Below are 18,227 nucleotides of genomic sequence, written 5' to 3'. Positions count from 1 at the left end.
CCACCACGCCCAGCTCAAATGCAATTTTTATGGCGCTAGAAAGCTAAGAAAACTATTACTAGAGCATCACAAATGAGTTTTGAGTTTTTCTTTTCAATTTTCTGATATTGTCTGTAAATAATTCCCTTTCTGATCTCTGAAGATACAACTGTTATAGAAACAAAATCACAAGCTTTCTTTTCTTTTCTTTTCTTTTTCTCTTCTTTTTCTTTTCTTTCTTTTCTCTTTCTTTCTTTTTCTTTTTTTCTTTTTCTTTTTTTCTTTTTTTCTTTTTTGCAAGGGACTAAACCCAGGGGCACTCTACCTCCTCCATCTGTATTTTATTCTTTATTTTGAAACAGGATCTCACTAAGTTGCAGAGGGCCTCACAAGTTGCCAAGGCTGGCAAAGGATCTGTGATCCTCCTATTTTGCCCAGCTTTTGTTTTTCTTTTTAATAAGCAAACAAATTAGAAAAGCAAAGGGAAAGGCCCAGTTTATGTCACTATGACCAAAATACTTGACAAGAACAATTTAGAGGAGGAAAAGTTTATTTGGCTCTGTGTGTGTGTGTGTGTGTGTGTGTGTGTGTGTGTTTTGTGTGTGTTTGACCACAGACTGAACCCAGGGATATTCTACCACTGAGCTATATCCCAACCCTATTTCATTTTTTGTTTTGAAATCAGGGTCTCACTAAGTTGCTGAGGGCCTCAGTTGTTGAGGCTGGCCTCGATCCTCCTGCCTCAGCTTCCCAAGTACTAGGATTACAGGCATACACCAGTGTGCCCAATTCCCTTTCAGGTGATCTTTCTAAAATACACACGCAATCCTGTTAGCTTCCTAATTAAATTTTCTTAAGAGCTCCATTTCAAGCTGTGTAGGTTGACTTGGTTCCCTCTCTATCCTTTTCAGTCCTCCACCTATGCCCTACTCCAGGGATCTCGCCCAATTGCAATAGCTTTAAATACCATCTTATGCTAATGGCTCCCAAATTTACATCTCCTTGACTCCTACCCAGACCTCAGCCCTGAGCTCAGGCTTCTACAAGAACCCACTCCATGTCTCCATTTGAATGACTCACAGGCAGGCATCTCAAAACTCTGTCTTTGCCAAGATTCTCAATTTCCCAGCCCATCTTCCTCATTTCAGCAAGTCACTCAGTTGCTTAACCAAAAATGCTAAAACTTATCTTTAATTCCCCTTTTTTAGCCTGTTCATCCATTCCAACATTGATGATCTTATCTTTAAAACTTACATTAAATTTATTTTATTGGTGGGACAGGGAGGAATTCTACACCCTCACCCCTAAAAGAATTCGTTTTGAGTCAAGTTCTTGATGGGTTGCTGAGAGTCTCACTAAGTTGCTGGGGCTGGTGTTGAATCTTCAATTCTCCTGTTTCAGCCTTTCAAGTGCTGGGATTATAGGAGTGCATCACCACACCCAGCTTTGTTTATTCATGTTTATATTCCCATTGCCTGAGTCATTGTCTTCTCTCACCTGGAACAGTTCAAAACTTCTTGCTTCATTTCTACTCTTTCCCACCCCTTCCACTTACCCCAATGCACAGAGCCAAGGGGCCTTTAAAAATATCAGATCACATCACTTATATCACATAACCCTAACCCTAAGCTCAAAACCTTCCGATAACTTCCCATTGCTTTCAGCATAAACTCTAAACTCCTTGCCACAACTTGCATACTCTTTCAGTCTACACACACCATTCCTACACTCTGGTTCACTGCACCCAGAGAGCAGCCTGTTTTCTTGTTTTTTTTTTTTTTTCTTTTTTCTTTTTTCTCTCACTCGAACTCCCAAGCCTCTCCAACAGTGCCTTCTCTCGTAGGACACCCACAGTAAATGCCTGCTGAGACAATGATTGACTGAGTGATTTGTAAAATATTCTTCATCTGGTCTCTCTTCAGCTACTCCCTCACAAACTATGTTCCACCAAATGCCAGGAGTAGAATGAGACTGGCTCACAAACACTAGGAGCACTGACAGAGGCTGCCAAAGTGACAGAATCCTGAGGGATGGGTCGCAACTTGGAGACAAAGGCAGGAGTGCCTAGCTCAGTGTCCTTCCTCCTAAATAGACCTCCAGGGTCCTCTTAGCTTATGCTTTGAAGGGTTTGGAGTGTGTGTGTGTGTGTGTGTGTGTGTGTGTGTGTGTGTGTGAGAGAGAGAGAGAGAGAGAGAGGGAGAGAGAGAGAGAGAGACAGACAGACAGACAGACAGACAGACAGACAGATAGACAGACAGACTGGGGAAAGAACCCAGGAGTGCTCTACTTCTGAGGTACACTCTGATCCTTTTAATTTAAAACAGATTCTTCCTAAGTCAGGTGTGGTGGTGCACACCTGTAATCCCAGCATTCAGGAGGCAGAGACCGGAGGATCGCAGTTCGTGGACAGCCTCAGCTATTTAGCGAGGCTCTTTGCAACTCAGTGAGACCCTGTTTCAAAAAAATAAAAAGAATAAAAAATAGGACCAGGGTTGTAGCTTTGAGGTAGAATGCTCCTGGGTTCCATCCTCAGTACCATAAAAAAACAAAAACAACAAAAAACAGGTTCTTCCTAAGTTACCCTTACTGGCCTAGTACCTCTGATCCTCCTGTCTCTGCCTCCCAAGTACTGTGATTATAGGTGTGCACCCCTGCACCTGGCTAAGTTTGGAATAATTTTTATGTTTATTTGTGTGTTTGGTAGTTGGTTTTGGTGCTGGGGAATCAAACCCAGGGCCTGGCATAGGCTAGCCAAAGCCCTTTACCACTAAGTATACCCCAACCCCTCTTAAAAAACTTGGGGGATTTTCTCCATTTTAACCATCTTAAGCATCTATTTCAGTGGTATTAAGTTTACTCACAATGTTCTGTTACTGTCACCACTATCTGGTTCAGAGTTTTTTTTTATCTTCCCAAACATAATTTCTATATTTATCAGACAATACTTCCTCATTCTTCCCTCTCTCCAGCCACTAGAAACCTTTATTCTACTTTCTGTCTCTATGAATATGTTTATTCTTGGTACATTATATAAATGGAATCATATATTCTGCATCCTTTTGTGTCTTGTTTCTCTCGCTTTTCAGGGTCCATCCATATAGTAGCATGTGCCAGATTCCAGTCCCTGTTATGAGTGAATAATATTTAAGTTTGCTTTTAGTTCATTAGTTCACTTGTCCACCAAGTGTTGCTCAGAACTTTGTTAGGTGTTTCAAGTACTTTCTGTTTAGGCACACTGTTTCAGGTACTATCAAGACAGCAGTGAACAAGAGATGGTATTACTGCTTACTTCTTACAAATAAGCAAGTGAATGTACATAGCACGTCTACAGTGGTCCATGCTATGTGAAAAGCAATATAGCAAGGACAGCTATATAGGAAAAGGAGATTTCAGAAACAGATGGGGCTATTCGCCTAGAGCTCTGAGAGCCAGTGGAAGGGTTTGGGGTTTTACTCTGAGATGAAAAGCCAATAGAAAGTCTGCAGCCACAGAGTGACATAATCTGACCTATGTTTTAAAAATAATTCTGACTTCGGCACTGAAACTAGACTATTAGGGGAAATAGGGAAAAGGACAAGTAGAAAGAACAGCTGGTTGAATATCCCCAGAGAAACAGAACCATTAGGTGTGTGTGTGTGTGTGTGTGTGTGTGTGTGTGTGTGTGTGTGTAGCCAGTGGGTTGGAAATTCAAGTAAGAGTTGTAGGCTGCAATCTTGAAGCTGAAAATCTGCCTCGAGGCTATATATAAACTCAGGTATGGTTTCTTGGCTGCAATCTATTTTTATTTTTATTTATTTTTTACTTTTTTGGTACTGAGAATTGACCCCAAGGGCATTATACCTCTGAGCTGCACCTCAGCCATTTTTTAATTTTTCATTTTGAAACAGGGTCTCGCTAAGTTACTGACGCTGTCCTGGAACCAACAAGCTTCCTATCTCAGCCTCCCGAGTACTGGGATTAGAGGCATGCTCCACCATGCCCAGCCCTTTGCTGAAATCTTGAGAACAAATTCCTCCTGGAGCAAATCTGCCCAGTGCCTCTTCTCATCTTCTGGTGCTGTGCTCACCACCTTTACCACTCCTTGGCATGCTGGTCACTGTGATCTCCGCCTTTGTGTTTACACGGCATTCTCCCCGAGTTCATCAATGTGTTCACTCTTCCCCATTTCAAAAGGACATCAGCCATACTGAAATAAGGCTATCCTATTCTCTCAAGACTTCTCTTAACTGATTCCATCTGCAACACCCTGTTTCGAAATAAGCTCATATTCTGAGGCACCAGGGAGTTATGATTTCAGCGTACAAGCTGGGGCAGAAGCACAAGTCAACTTATAACACAGGGTGATAGCTGTGACTACCAGAAGTCATTGGATTTGGCTAATGAGTAGAGAGGCAGGAATGCTCAAATGTATTTATTTATTTATTTATTTATTTATTTATTTATTTTTACCAGAACAAAAATAATCAAGTCACCATGAACTGGTATGGTGAAAACTACAGGAGAAGGAGGAGTCAAGGGTTTAATTTCTTTTTTTCCCCCAATACTGGGGATGGAACCCAGGGCCATTCTACCTCCGAGCTGCAACCCCAGCCCTATTTTTTATTCTTTAATTTGAAACAGGGTCTCACTAAGTTGCGGAGGGCCTCACTAAGTAGCTGAGGCTGTCCGTGAACCGGGATCCTCCGGTCTCAGCCTCCTGAATGCTGGGATTATAAGTGTGCACCACCATGCCCAGCAAGGGTTTAGTTTTGAATACTGTCTTAGTACATTCTCTGTTTCTATGACAAAATATCTGAGACAAGGTAATTTATAAATAAAGGTTTATTTAGCATCTTATTGTTTGGTTGACCTCAAATTAATAAAAATAGCCATGTTCTGCTTCACATATTTATTCTACTTTCCAATCAGCATGATTTATAGTCAGTACAGGCAGAGATTTGCCTTTATAGTTTCTGTCGCTGTCAGCGAGGTTCTTAGCTCCTAGTGGAAGAGCTATGTCTCCAAATAACAGAAAATAAAAATATATAATGCAGCTAATCACAAGACATGGAGTATTAAAACCAAAGTTCAAGCTGAGCATGGTGGTACACACCTGTAATTCCAATCCTTGGGAGGCTAAGACAGGAGGATCACAGGTTTGAGGTCAACCTGAACAATGTAGTGAGACTCACAGCAACTTAGCATGAACTTGTTTCAAAATAAAATAAGAAATGGAAAAGGACTGGAGATGTAGCTCCTAGGTGTAATCAGAATGCCTCTGGGTTCAATCCCCAGTACCAAATAAAGAAAACAAAGTTTAGGAGAAAATAGGTCATATCATAAAAATTAATCTAATTTCAAAAACATTTTTTTGTTGTGCTGGGGATGGAAGCCTACCTCCAGGCTACACTCCCAGACCTATTTTATACTTTATTTGGAAACAGGGTCTAAGCTGCTGAGAGCCTCACTAAGTAGCTGAGGCTGGCTTCGAATCTGTGTGATCTTCCCGTCTCAGCCTCCCAAGTACTGGGATTACAAGTGTGCACCACCATGTCTGGCCTAACTTCAAATTTTTTATCTACTTTCCTTGGTGTGTTGTAATTACACATCATGATGAAGTTCAGAGGGATAGGAACCTACATGCACACAGCTCTTGGTGTGATTTTCTCTGCAGTATGCTCAGAAATTTCGGTAAAGAGAACTGTAAATCTTCTATGGATGTTTACTTTGTGGAATGGCGCCATTTAGACATGAGTGAAAAGCTTCACTTTAAGGGAATGAACTGTTGATGCTGATTGGGCATGGGGAGATTTCCTAAGCTGCATAATGGACTTCCCCTGGATGCTCAGCAGCAGACATGATTAACCAGGGAAGCAGCTATTCAATTTGAACAGAGTATTCCCTGAGTCCTCTGGACTCCAAAGCACTCATGCATTCAGGAATACAGATTTCGAGGTGACTGCGCTTTGTGGTTAGTGTCACCAGAAACCTTAGCTGTTGCCTAGAATCTGGCTTAAAATGCACACAAGCCCTCCCCAGTGCAGGAGGGACAGCTGAAGGTCTCTTCTCGGATCACTTTCCACTGGTCGTATTTTGTGGCTACACAGGCAGTCCGTGCATGGCTCTGTCCCTGCCCGAGGAGCCCAAGGAAGCCTGCAGGTTCCAGCACTCTACAACCACCAGCTTAACCCCTGCACTAGTTAGAGAAGCAACTGCCCTGCGCCAGGCTTGCAGCTGCCTGCTCAGAGCCGGCAGTGGCTGGAAGCCAAGTCTGGGGAAGGGCAAACGGTGGAGTCTCCAGAGCAGCAAAGGAACCGAGCTCTGCTTTTCTAGGGTCCTGGAATCTTTTATTCTGCCAGGACGTTTCCACCAGCTGTCTCACAGGAGCCTCTGTCTTGAAGCACAGGACCGAGGCAAATGCCTAATGAAGCATGCTGGAGGAGGGGCGTGCAAGTGACTTGGGAAGAGTAGAGGGTCGGGTTACAGGTTCTCACACAGCCATTTGGAAAGCTTGGGAGTAGGGTGAGGGTCGCGCAGTGCCCCCAACGCGTGCTTGCTTTCTCCATTCCAGCCTTTAGGCGAGGGTTTGTCGAGAAGGTCGTGGTGGGCACAGTCAGGCCTTCGATCGCCTGGGACCTAGCCAGTCCTCTTCCACATACTTAGCTGGTTCCTCCTGCCCAGTGCTGGAGTCCACCGAGGTTCCTCCTCTCCCGGCGTAGGGGGCACCAAAACTGGGGGGGGGGGGCACCATGCACCTGCGAGCCCACTAGATCTCTATGCACTCAAATGCCAACAGGGTAAGGCTGTGACCCACCCACGTCCAGCCGGCAGGTGCAGCCGAGGGCTCCGGGAGCGGGCTGAGCCCTAACTCCAATGCCCAGGCCGAGGGGTGCGTCCCCTGCCTCAGCAAGGAACTGGTGCCAGCTGGGAGAATTTTCAAATCGCCTCTCTCAAGTGAACTGTTGCCGTCCTTTCCCGAAGCCTCCCCTACTCCCAGCTCCAGCGCCTAAAATAAATGCACTGTGACAGAAAACGGGGAGGAGGAGGAGAGTGCGGGGGGGGGCAGGAGAATGAGAATTCTAGGAGAACGGCCCCAATCTCCAGGAAAGGTACCGAGGGGGAACGAAACAGTGTGAACTTAGTCGGAAATGCAAAGCGAGCTAAACTCGCTCGCTCGGGAGAATACAAACGACCAAAGACAAACAGCCAACGCGCTCCCGCTTGGCGGCTTCGCAGAAAGGGCCTCATGAATGCGAATGGGTTGCTAGGTTTCCCAAAAGACTTCCAGCGCTAAAAGAAAGCCGGCTGGACCGGGTGGCTGCGCAGCGGGGGACCGCGCCAGGCCCCAGAGGCCGCCGGCCGCACCCGCCTTCAGGACCCTGGAGAGCGCCCGCGGCGCCCCCGGACCCGGTCGGGTGGGCGCTGCGTTCCTCTCCCGCGCCCACCGCATTTCCCCTTTCGTTTTCCTTGGCAACCACCACTCTTGTTTTCCCGACAGCGTAGATCGTGGGGACTTTCTGTAGTTTTGTTCGAGGAAGGCCATGGGATTGGCCGAGTTAGGTTCCGGATTGTAACTATACTCAAGGCTGGTGCACCAAGCAGCCCTGGAAGCAAGGGTCTCCAGGTGAAGCCTGCACAAGGAGGTCACGCAGCATAATCCCGTTACTTTACAAATGAAGTAGATTAACCCAAAGAATAACGAGCTATTTCCACGCCTCAAGTATCAGGTTAGTGCAAGGCAAGCCTGGGCTCCTGCATTCTAAACTGATGATTTCCAAGAAGTATTTTGTTCACTTAAAAAAAAAAAGTTCTTACTTTTCATTGCTTAGGTCTTGTAAGCAACAAGTGAAAGGTGGGAAATCCTTTATTCCATGGAGCTGGGGAAGGGGCCTGCAGTGTATGCATCTGTAGTAACAGCACAGCGCAGAGTTGCAGTCTCCTCTGCTCCACCCCAGCCATTCCAGCCCGCATATCCAAGGCCAGTCACCTCCTCCACCCAGCCGGAGGGAGGCCTGGGATCCCTCAGCCACCTGAGCTACTCTCCAAGTCTCCACTGGACAGCCACCCCAGTGGAACCTGGTAGCCACATTGACTCTGTGCTTCTGGTGGGTAGAATGCTAGTGGAAGAAAACAAGGAAGAGGGATCTGAAGAGCAAGAGTTGCAAAGCAAAGGGAGATTTTCCTCCAGAGAACCAGCGGATTTGAACACAGACCCTTCCAGGCAGCACATGTCACATTCAGGATGCATTCTTTCCCTCCGGATGTTAACAAATTCTTTTTTTTTTTTTTTTCCGGTACTGGGGATGGAACCCAGGGGCCTGTACCTCCTAGGTACACCCCTAGCCCTATTTTTTTTTTTTTTAGTCTTTTTTTATTTTTGAAACAGGGTCTCAATTGCGAAGGGCCTAAGTAGGTGAGGCTGTCTGGGGACGCAATCCTCCTGTCTCAGCCTCCCAAATTCTGGGATTAGGAGCGTGCACCACCATGCCCAGCTAATAGGAAAAATCTGATAGAGTAGTATAGGTTAGGACCAGAGATTTTTGCATTTTTAAGGAGCTCCTCGGTATTGTCAATGCAGCTGCTCTGCGGACCACACTTTGAGTAGCAGAGAGTTGGGGGGAGGAGAAAGTAGAAAAATCTAACCGTAGGCTTTTCCTTTTGCTTTCAGGAAACTTCTGAAAATGCTGTAGTAAACGGCCCCCTGTCTAAGTGACTGGAGAGAACAGTAACATGTGTTGGTTTTGTTTCTCTCCCTCTCCCATCCCCTGCCCTGCTCACCAGCTCCAGCCCCCAGCCCGCTGCCCCGCAGCAGTTCGGGTGGTCGGGCCTCACCGACCTCCGGTCTCACATTCTCCAGGGGCCCCTCCTGAGGTCCCCGGCGGCGCCCGGACTCCCCCACTGGTTCGCGCCCGACCCGCAGCCGGCCTCTTGCGGGGGCACGGGGAGCTGCCCGCCGCCCCTTTTTCGTGCTCCGGGCAGCGCTGGCATTGCCTGGCCGACCCCCGGGGGTCGCCCGCTGAGGCTGGCCGGTTGGGTCTCCGATCCCCGAGAAGAGGAGCCAGCGCCGGGCGGAGTTGGCCCCATCCCGTGAGTACTATGGTCTGCACCATGCCCCATTCCGGGCCGCGCACAGCGCCAGCCCGCCCCACTCATTCCTAATGGCGAAGGGCCCGCAGGGGAAGGGCGGAAGGGCGGGGCAGCGCTGGGCACCTCGGAGAAAAGAGCCCTGGCGGACCTGACCCCAGCCCACGAAGCCACTCTAAGTTACTTTCTCCTGGGCCCCCATTTTCCTTCTTCCGGCCCGCGAGCGGGAAAGGGCCCTCGCCCTCCTCCGAGGCCGCCTTCCCTCGGTCTGCGGCGCCCCCGCCCGCCCCAGACGCGCCCCCGCGCCCTCCGCCGCCCTCGGCCGGCAGGGGAGGAAATGACGCCGCCGCTGCGGGGCCAGGTCGCTCTCGGCGGCTGTTCAGCCCTCGGACCCGGCTCCCGGGCGCACTGCCCAGAGGCGCGCCCCGGGGTGCGCCGGCCGCGGAGCCCGCCCGCCGTGGGAGGGCGCCGGGGGCCCGCGGGCTCGCCTCCCCACTATCCGCCCTGGAACGGGGCGCCGCGGGGGCTCCCGAGGGACTCGGCGAGATTCCGAGCCGGGGATTAGTTCTCCCCCTCCCCCCACCTGCCTGGGTCGCCAGGCGCTGCGACGGGGTGAGGACCCCTCCCCAGGGCGGGAGAGCGGAGGCGGAGGCTGCGGGCGGAGCGGGCGCCGAGCTCGGAAGCGCCGGGGCGGGGAGAAAGTTGGGGGCTCCCCGCAGAGGCGCGGGGGTCCGCGCCGTCTCCCTCGGGCGCGCCGCCCTCCGCCCCCTTCATTGCCGCGCTCAGCCCCGCGCCGAGCCCGGGCTCCGCTCCAGGGGGCTCCGAATCTGGGGCTGCGCGCGGGTCGGACGCCGGGACGCGGCGTCGCCGGCTTAGGGCCAGGTGTCCCCAGCCCCCGCCGCCGCCAGGGGGAGGCGAGGCCGGGACTGCCCGGCCGCCCGGGAGCAGAGAGGGCGGGGGAGGCTGGGCCGGGAAGGGAGAGCGAGCCCGAGGGCGAGAGCCGAGCGAGCGCGGCGCGGGCGGAGAGCGGAGGAGCGCGGCGGGTAATAAAAATACGACCGCGCCGGACGCATGCGCGTGGCCGAGGCAGGCGAACCCGCGGGCGCGTCCCCTCCAGCCGGCCAGGGGCGCGGTGGGACGGTGAGTACCCGCCCTCACCCCCCGCCGGGCTCTCCGCTCTCCGGGGCTGGGCTGGGGGTGGCGGGGCCGACCCCGCGCGGCGCCGCAGGACCCGGGGCTCAGTCGCGGCGGCGGCGGGTGGGTGGGTCGCCACCTGCAGAGCCAGTGCCTGTTAGGGGAGGGGGCTGGGGATGTGTCACTGTCCCCACTCGGGCGTCGAGCCGCCGCGATCCTTCCTGCCCCTCCGCCGGAGCTCCGCAGGTTCCGTCCGGGTGGCCCGGGTCTGTGGCGGGGGCGGGACCCTGGGGTCTCGCCTTGAGTGTCTGAAATGCACCCCACCATCCCGAGCATCTGCGAAAACTCCGGGCGGGTGGGGCGCCGGCGACCCCGCCGGGCGGGCGGGGGTGGGGGCCGGGGCCGGGCGGAGGGCAGCCGCGAAGGGGAGGAAGGCCTCCCGTCGGGGGTGTGGACCCCGGCGGGGCGGGAGGCGGAGGCGGGGAAGTGGGCGCCCTGCGCCGGCCCCTCCGGCGACAGCCCGGCGTCTGCGTGTACCCGAGACACCCTTCAGTGCCAGGACGCTGAGTGCTGCGGACGGCCCCTGGGGGGTGCGGGAGCCGCGGGATGCTCTGCACCAACCTGGGCGCCCGTCCTGCGCACCCTCGGGCTGCGCCCCGGGAGCTGGAAGGAGTCTGGGCGCCCCGGACGCGCTGGAGCCTGGGGAGGCGGCGGAGCACCACGCCTTCCAGCACTGGGGCAGTGAGCGGCCCGGCCTTAGCAAAGGGGGTGCGCGGCGACCCGAGTGGGCGCTTCGGGGATCCGTGCGCCCCCCCCTCCTACTCCTGAGGGGAATACGTAGGAGTGGCGCCTGGGCAGAGGCGGCGCCTGGGGATACCGGCAGGCGTTTGGAGAAGAGGTCTGTGGGCGCCGTGGGCTTCCCGCTCGGGGGGCGGCGGTGTGGAGTGGGCGTTGTAGAGGGGGTGTGTGTAAACGCTGTCACCTCCCCACCCCACCCCCGCCTGCGGAAGGGGACTTGGAAGGGGTGGGTAGTGAGCTTCCCTGATTCCCCAGCATCCAAGGAAACCCCAATGAGCCGGCAAGGCCGGAGAGCTACCCCAGCACGGGGGCGTACTGCTGCAAAAAGAGTTGGGGCCGGGCTGGGGGGTCGGGGCGAGCTGCTGCTGCCCCCGCGCCGCCGTGGGTGGACGGAGAAATGAGTGCGTTGGCACAGGATATGTATCCGGAAGGAGGAGAAGGCTGCGTGGGAAATCTTCTCCCCCTCTTTTCTGTTCAGAAAGTGGCAAGGCAAGGCGAGTGGCTCTGTGCAGCTCCCCACCCCATGCTCCCTAGACGGCCCCTGGGGTGCGCGGTTTGAGGCCGTTGCAGCCGGTGCCCGGGCGCCGACCCGACCCTCTCGCCACTGAGGAGCAGAAGCAGCCCCCTGCCCAGCGGGCGTCCAGTCGCCCTCAGCCTGTGGGTCAGGCCCTCCTGGGCGCCCCGCGGCGGCTTCCCTTCACCTCTAGAGTTTCCAGAAGGTGGAATTGACTAAAAAAGTCTAAGTTCAAGAAACGGTCTGACTCCTTCCCAGACTTGGCAAGGATTTTGTAATGCGAAAATTCTGCCTTCAAGTTCTTCGGCACAATCGTGATGTGCAGTTTACTATATTTGTGTTTGTTTACATTTTTGTGCAAACCCTAAGTTTTCTATTGAGTCTCAACCTGTTTATCTTCCGTTCATTAAGTGACATCTTTTATATTAATATTGCCCATGGGTAAGACTCCTGAGACCTGTATTCAATCCTTCAAATGACAACCTGTGTGACCTTAGACAAGTGACTTAGTGTCTTAGTTTTATTACCTGTAAAATGAGCAAAAGCACCCACCACATAGGGTGACTGCTGGCATTCAATAAATTAATATAGTAGAGTAGTAGAGTTCTTATAACTGCCTGACATACCAAGCAAAAGCCATTATTGTTGTTGTTGTTATTATTATTATTAATATTATCATTATTATTATTATTATTATTATTATTATTATTATTATTATTTTGATGGTACTGGGATTCCTGGAAGCCCTTCTACCTCCGGGCTACACTTCCAGACCTTTTTTTTTTTTTTTTTTAAACAGGGTCTCTTAAGCCAGCGCGGCTGGCTACGGAACCTGCGCGATCCTCCTGTCTCCGCCTCCCAAGCACGGGGATTACAAGCGTGCGCCACCACGCCCGGCTGTTGTTGTTGTTATTTTGATGCTAAAGTGGACTTCAAAATATAAAAAGATTAGGGTCAAAATGCATTTGTGCGTGCTATAAAGAGTATGCACAAGCTGTGCGTGGTGGTGCATACTTGTAATTCCAGCAGCATTCAGGAGCTGAGGCCAAAGGATCGCCGTTTGCCGACAGCCTCAGCTACTTAGTGAGAACCTCATAGCTTAGTGAGACCCTGTTCCCAAATAAAGAATAAAATATAGGGCAGGGGGTGTAGCTCAGAAGTGGAATGCCCCTGGGTTCCATCCCCAGACCCACACACACAAAAAAAAGAGTATGCACATGTCCATCATCAAAATCAGAAAACAGAAAATATCTTCTCTCAGTACTTGCATTCAAATATGATACATTTCTATGTCATCTTGATCCTTTTATTTCAAATGATTATGAGATATTTACATACAAGCTTCAAACAGAATTTTAAGAACACTCTCTAACCTTCAAAAGTTAGTTCACTTTGTGAAACATTTATGTTTACAACTACACACTCAGAGCCAGATGTGATGGCACACCCTCATAATCCAGTATTTAGGATGCTGAGACAGGAGGAACTCAGTTTGTAGACAGCCTCAGCTTCTTAGTGAGGCATTCTGTAACTTAGTGAGACCTTGTTTCAAAATAAAGAATAGAGCCAGGTGTGGAGACCTAAGGATCTGGGTTTGCAGACAGCCTCGGCTACTTAGGGGAGACTCAACTCAGTGAGACCCTGTTTCAAAAATAAAAAAGGACTAAAAATAAGGCTAGGGGTGTAGCTCGAAGTACAATGGCCCTGTGTTTCCTCCTCAATACTACAAAAAATTTTTTTAATAAAGAAAGAATAAAAAAAAATAGGGCTAGTGGCATAGTTCAGAGGTACAGTGCCCCTGGGTTTCATCCCCAATACCACACACACACACACACACACACACACACACACACACACTCACTACAGCCATGAGTGGTGGTACACAATTGTAATCCCCGCATTCGGGAGGCTAGACCAGAGGACCACGGTTCACGGACAGCCTCAGCTACTTAGTGGGGCCCTCCGCAACTTAGTGAGACCCAGTTTCGAAATAAAGAATTAAAAATAGGGCAGGGGGTGTAGCTCAGAGCTAGAAGGCCCCCCGGGTTCTACCCCCAGACCCGCAAAAAAATAAAATACACATTTAGTCACGTGTTTAAAGACAACTCAAGTATCTTCACTGGCCTTTATCTCAAAGAACCTGAAAGTTAGCTTAGGAACTATAAGGGCTTACTTCTCTGAGATCACTGTAAATGTTTTACCCAAAATACCTTTTATTATATCAAAAATGCAGAATGATAATCAGATTACTTATTTTACCTCCTTTATTTACAGATAAGGAGGCATTCAGAGAGGTGATAGGCTAAAGCAGAATTCTAAGTTTATCACTCCCCAGGGCTCTTCTGCATAACACTGATGATTTCCGGTTTGCCACAGATTTGTGATCCTGTCGTGAACAGGAAACCAAAAGGGAAAATTAGCACACAGATGTTACCCCCAACACCAAAGAAGACCAGTAGTAATGGTGTCGCTGCTTTTGTCTCAAAGTGGTGTCCTGCCTGTTCACATTGTAAGACACAACCACAGGGACTTGCCTCAAGTAAAGTAAGGATGCAGAGGTCACAGGTCAAGATAGAGTCAGAGCCAGCATTAGAATTAAGTCCCAACTAGGCTATACATTAAATTGTATATTCTATGAAATCCTTGAAACCGTTTAATAGTAGAAATAACTTCTGAGCTATTTGTTTCTTCTGTACTGGGGATTGAACCCAGGGGTATTCTACCTCCAAACTAGTTTGTGGTTAGCTCTTTGTATTTGTCATTTTGAAATGGGGTCTTGCTAAGAGTTTTACTGAGAGTCTTACAAAATTGCTGAGGCTGGCCTCCAGCCTGCAATCGTCCTGTCTCAGCCTCCTAAGTACTGAGATTATACACCACCACCAAACATAGCCTGAGCTTTTCTTACATTCTTCAAATGCTCTTCCTGCCAGCTTAAAGGTCTTTCCTATAAAACAGCCTTTTTTAAGAGAGGCCTTCAAAATTACACAAGAGATTTTATTCTCCCAGATTCTGTGGGCTAGCAAGAGTAGATGAGAAAAAACCACTTTCTTACTTTAATGCAACAGCCGAGTTAGTGGTTTCATCCCAGGTGCCTAAATATCAATTCCTACAATCCTACTGTGCATTCTTTGTGCATGAGGAAGTGTAATGACATTCACCTTCTGTGGGCCAGGCAGATGGGAACTTAAAGGTGCAAACGCAAATGAACGCTTTAGGAATTACACGGAAGATCCTGTCAGGCGAGCATCTGGTCTGGAAAAGTTATTTACAGGAACCGTGTGTTTCCCAGGGAAGGTGCTTCTAGGAAGTGTGCCTGCATCCTTGTGGAAGGAACTGAGGTTCTGGCCAGAGTGTGAACTGAGGATCTTACCTTGATTTTGCACCTCAGGATAGCTGCCACGTGTTCTGAGACAGAAATACGAACCCTGTGCAGGGAGTGACTTTCTAGCATGCTCCCAAGCCAGTTTGGCAGAACTGAGTTTTGAAATCACATACGTCAAGTCCCAATATGATTATACTGTGAATCACTGTCCAACTGGGAAGGTTTCAGATTGGTTTGCAGTCACCACCAGGTGACTCACAGTGTGAGCTTCTCTTCACATAGGTAGAGTCAGTCAACTAAAGGGTTTGCTCTGAGTCTTAGCACTTACAATAAGTGTGAGTCACCGACTGCTGGCAGGCACCTTCCATTGGAGTGGGTCCCTGAGTATTACCTTGAGCTGCTGGCTCAAGCTGGATGAGGCTGGAGGGGCTGAGTCACTTCATAGTAAAATTGAATGGGCTCTGGTAAGGGCCGTTCACAGTGAAGGCTGATGCTCCTGAGTGCTCAAAGTAGCACATGATTGGGAATTCACAGAATCAATTACCCTGATTCGAATACTGCGATTTGTCTGGGGAATCGTTTGTAAAATCTTAGTAATATGCTCCAACGCCCAACAGTGATATTTCACATGAATTGTTCCCAGAGTTGTTAACGCCAGTTGACCTTTCCGATTTCTAGTTATTAATTTTATTTGAAATCTTAAAATCTTTTTTGAGTCTATATGAACAGAAATTTGTGCTGCTGCTTTAAGGCTAGCAATACCTAGCATGACTTATCTTCCTCCTCTCCTCCTCCTGTTCCTCTCCCTCACCCACTTTTTGTTGATGTTATTCTAGGAATAGAATTGAGGGCCCCATGCACTCTAGGCAAGCGCTGTACTACTGAGTACCCACAACCCACAAATATGCAGACACTTCTAACCCTTCTAGGGCTGTATTGCTAGAATCAATAAAACAATTATGCAGAGATTATGCAACTTATTTTTTACCTAACCCTTAAAAGAGACTGGATTGCCTGGGATGATAATGATGAGATTTAAGAGACTAGTAGATTCCTTCTCTCCCTTCCTCCCTTATCTTTCTGTACTGGAGGTTAAACTTGGGGCCTCCCATGTGCTCTGCAAGTGCGCTACCACCAGGCTATATTCCCAGCCCTAGCAGATTTCTTAACCTGTGTCAAAGTCTTGTTGATAATTAGGGGCAAAAAGTTATTATTCTTAAGCCGGGTGTGGTGGCACACACTTGTAATTTCAGCATTCGGGAGGCTGAGACCAGAGGATCGTGGTTCATAGCCTCAGCTACTTAGTGAGGCCCTCCTTAACTTAGTGAGACCTTGTTTCAAAATAAAGAATAAAAAATAGGGCAAGGGGTGTAGCTCGGAGGTCAAAGCCCCTGGGTTCCATCCCCAGACCCGATAAAAAAAATTATTCTTGAAAACAAGGTTAGACTACTGTTTAAAGGTACATGTACAGATGGACATGGTGGTGCAACCCTATAATACCAGTACTTGGGAGGCTAAGACAGGAGGACTGTGGGTTGGAGGCCAACCTAGCAATTTAGCAAGGCCATAAGCAACTTAGTGAGACCCTCTGTCAAAGTTTAAAAATAAAATAGGTCTGGATGTGTAGCTTAGAGGTAGAGGTAGAATGCCCAGGGGTTCAATCCCCAGCACCACGTACACACACACACACACACACACACACACACACACACACACACACAACTCTCTAGTCACTTTCTGATGGTACCACGGGAATCCCACATTTATGGGCACTGCCATATATCCTTATTGTGTTTTTACAAATATTTGTTTCTATAAATAACCTGGATACTAATTCATACAACATCGTTTTCTATAGAAAGAAATCTAAACTTTGCATTTAATAGAGACTTTTACATAGTGTTTAATTCTTCCTGACTTATTGCAATTCCTGGAAAATTCAGGTTCAGATGGAACCCAGGGGCATTCTACCTTTGAGCTTCACCCCAGCCTATTTTTTATTATTTATTTTGAAACAGGATCTCACTGAGTCGCAAAGGGCCTCCCTAAGTAGCTGAGGCTGTCCACGAACCGGGATACTCCTGTCTCAGCCTCCCAAATGCTGGGATTACAAGCGTGCGCCACCACGCCCGGCTCTAGTTTGCGACTATTATGACTAATGCTAATATGGATATGTGCACAGGAGAGAAATTGCTGGGTGATAGGTTCAGTAAAAGTGTAGCTCTTTTAGGGACTGCCGGACGTTCTTATACTCCAGGTCAGTCCCACCCCCCACTAGCAGAGCATTCATGACAGGCACTTGGCGTTGTCCACGCACTGAGTTGTCATTCTGCGACTATGGAGTGGGCTGTCACTGTGCTTCTCTTTGTATTTCCTTGATTACAAATGATGTTGAACATCTTTTCACATTCTTCTTGACCATTTTTGTAACTAACTATTTATCTTGTTTTTAAAGTTGTTGTATAGGAACAATCTACCTTAACCTATTGACATTTTTTTGTTAAGTTCCTTCTTTCTTGGATTACATTTTTTTTTCTTTCTGTTATATCATTTGTTTCCCATTGAACTCAGATAATGGTTATTAATTTTTTTCCATTTAAGTGCATAAAATGCCACATATGTCTTAGGAGTTTAAAAATTTTGGAAGGAAAGAAGTGTGTTATAATCCTTGCAGATCTTTATGTTTCCAGTTGCAGTTGTGTGATTAAAACACACGAGCATTGAATTGAAAAAAAAAGAGAGAAACAGGCTTATATTTTAGCTTTGTTCACTCTTTTTTTCCTTTTTCTTTTTCTTTTTTTTTTGTTTTCTTTTTGTTTTTTCTTTTTGCAGTACTAGGGATTGAAGACAAGGGCATTGTACCTCCTAGCTGTAGCTAGGTGTACCCTAGCCCTATTTTTTATTCTTTCTTTCTTTATTTATTTATTTGCAGGTCTGGGAATGGAACGCAGGGCATTCGACCTCCAAGCTACAGCCCCTGCCCTATTTTTTATTCTTTATTTTGAAACCGGGTCTCACTAAGTTGCAGAGGGCCTCACTAAGTAGCTGAGGCTGTCCGCGAACCGCGACCCTCCAGGTCTCAGCCTCCCGAATGCTGGGATTACAAGCGTGCGCCACCACGCCCGGCGTTTTATTCTTTATTTTGAAACAGGGTCTCACTGAGTTGCAGAGGGCCTCACTAAGTAGCTGAGGCTGTCCATGAACCACAATCCTCCTGTCTCCACCTCCCAAATATTGGATTACAAGCATGCATCACCACCACCCAGCTTGCTCACTATTTTGTGAGCCTCTGAATCTTAATATGTCTAACAGCAATAATAATCCTTTACAGTAAGTGTGCAGAAGAAGGCTAGGGGTACCCATTATCATCATTTCCTAATATTTACTCAGTATTCTTTTAAGTCCCTGACCATGGAT

General features: G+C 48.9%; 1 protein-coding gene across 2 annotated transcripts in view; it reads left to right on the top strand.

The window, feature by feature from the left end:
* The window catches only part of RGS20 (regulator of G protein signaling 20), a gene marked incomplete at both ends in the record, with an annotated part of 107,340 nt that overhangs the window by 22,267 nt on the left and 66,846 nt on the right, over window positions 1–18,227 (top strand). The window contains one exon of one of the 2 annotated variants that reach the window (XM_080695343.1): window positions 10,114–10,182. The exons of the other annotated variant lie outside the window; for it this stretch is intronic. Within the exon in view, the coding sequence (XP_080551469.1) occupies window positions 10,114–10,182 (69 nt within the window). Of the gene's footprint in view, window positions 1–10,113; window positions 10,183–18,227 lie in introns of those variants that run through there. 2 annotated transcript variants of the gene reach the window in all.

The sequence above is a fragment of the Muscardinus avellanarius genome, assembly GCF_963383645.1.
Source record: "Muscardinus avellanarius genome assembly, chromosome: 4".
NCBI classification, from domain to species: Eukaryota; Metazoa; Chordata; class Mammalia; order Rodentia; family Gliridae; genus Muscardinus; species Muscardinus avellanarius.
This window is presented reverse-complemented; position numbering and strand designations above follow the sequence as displayed.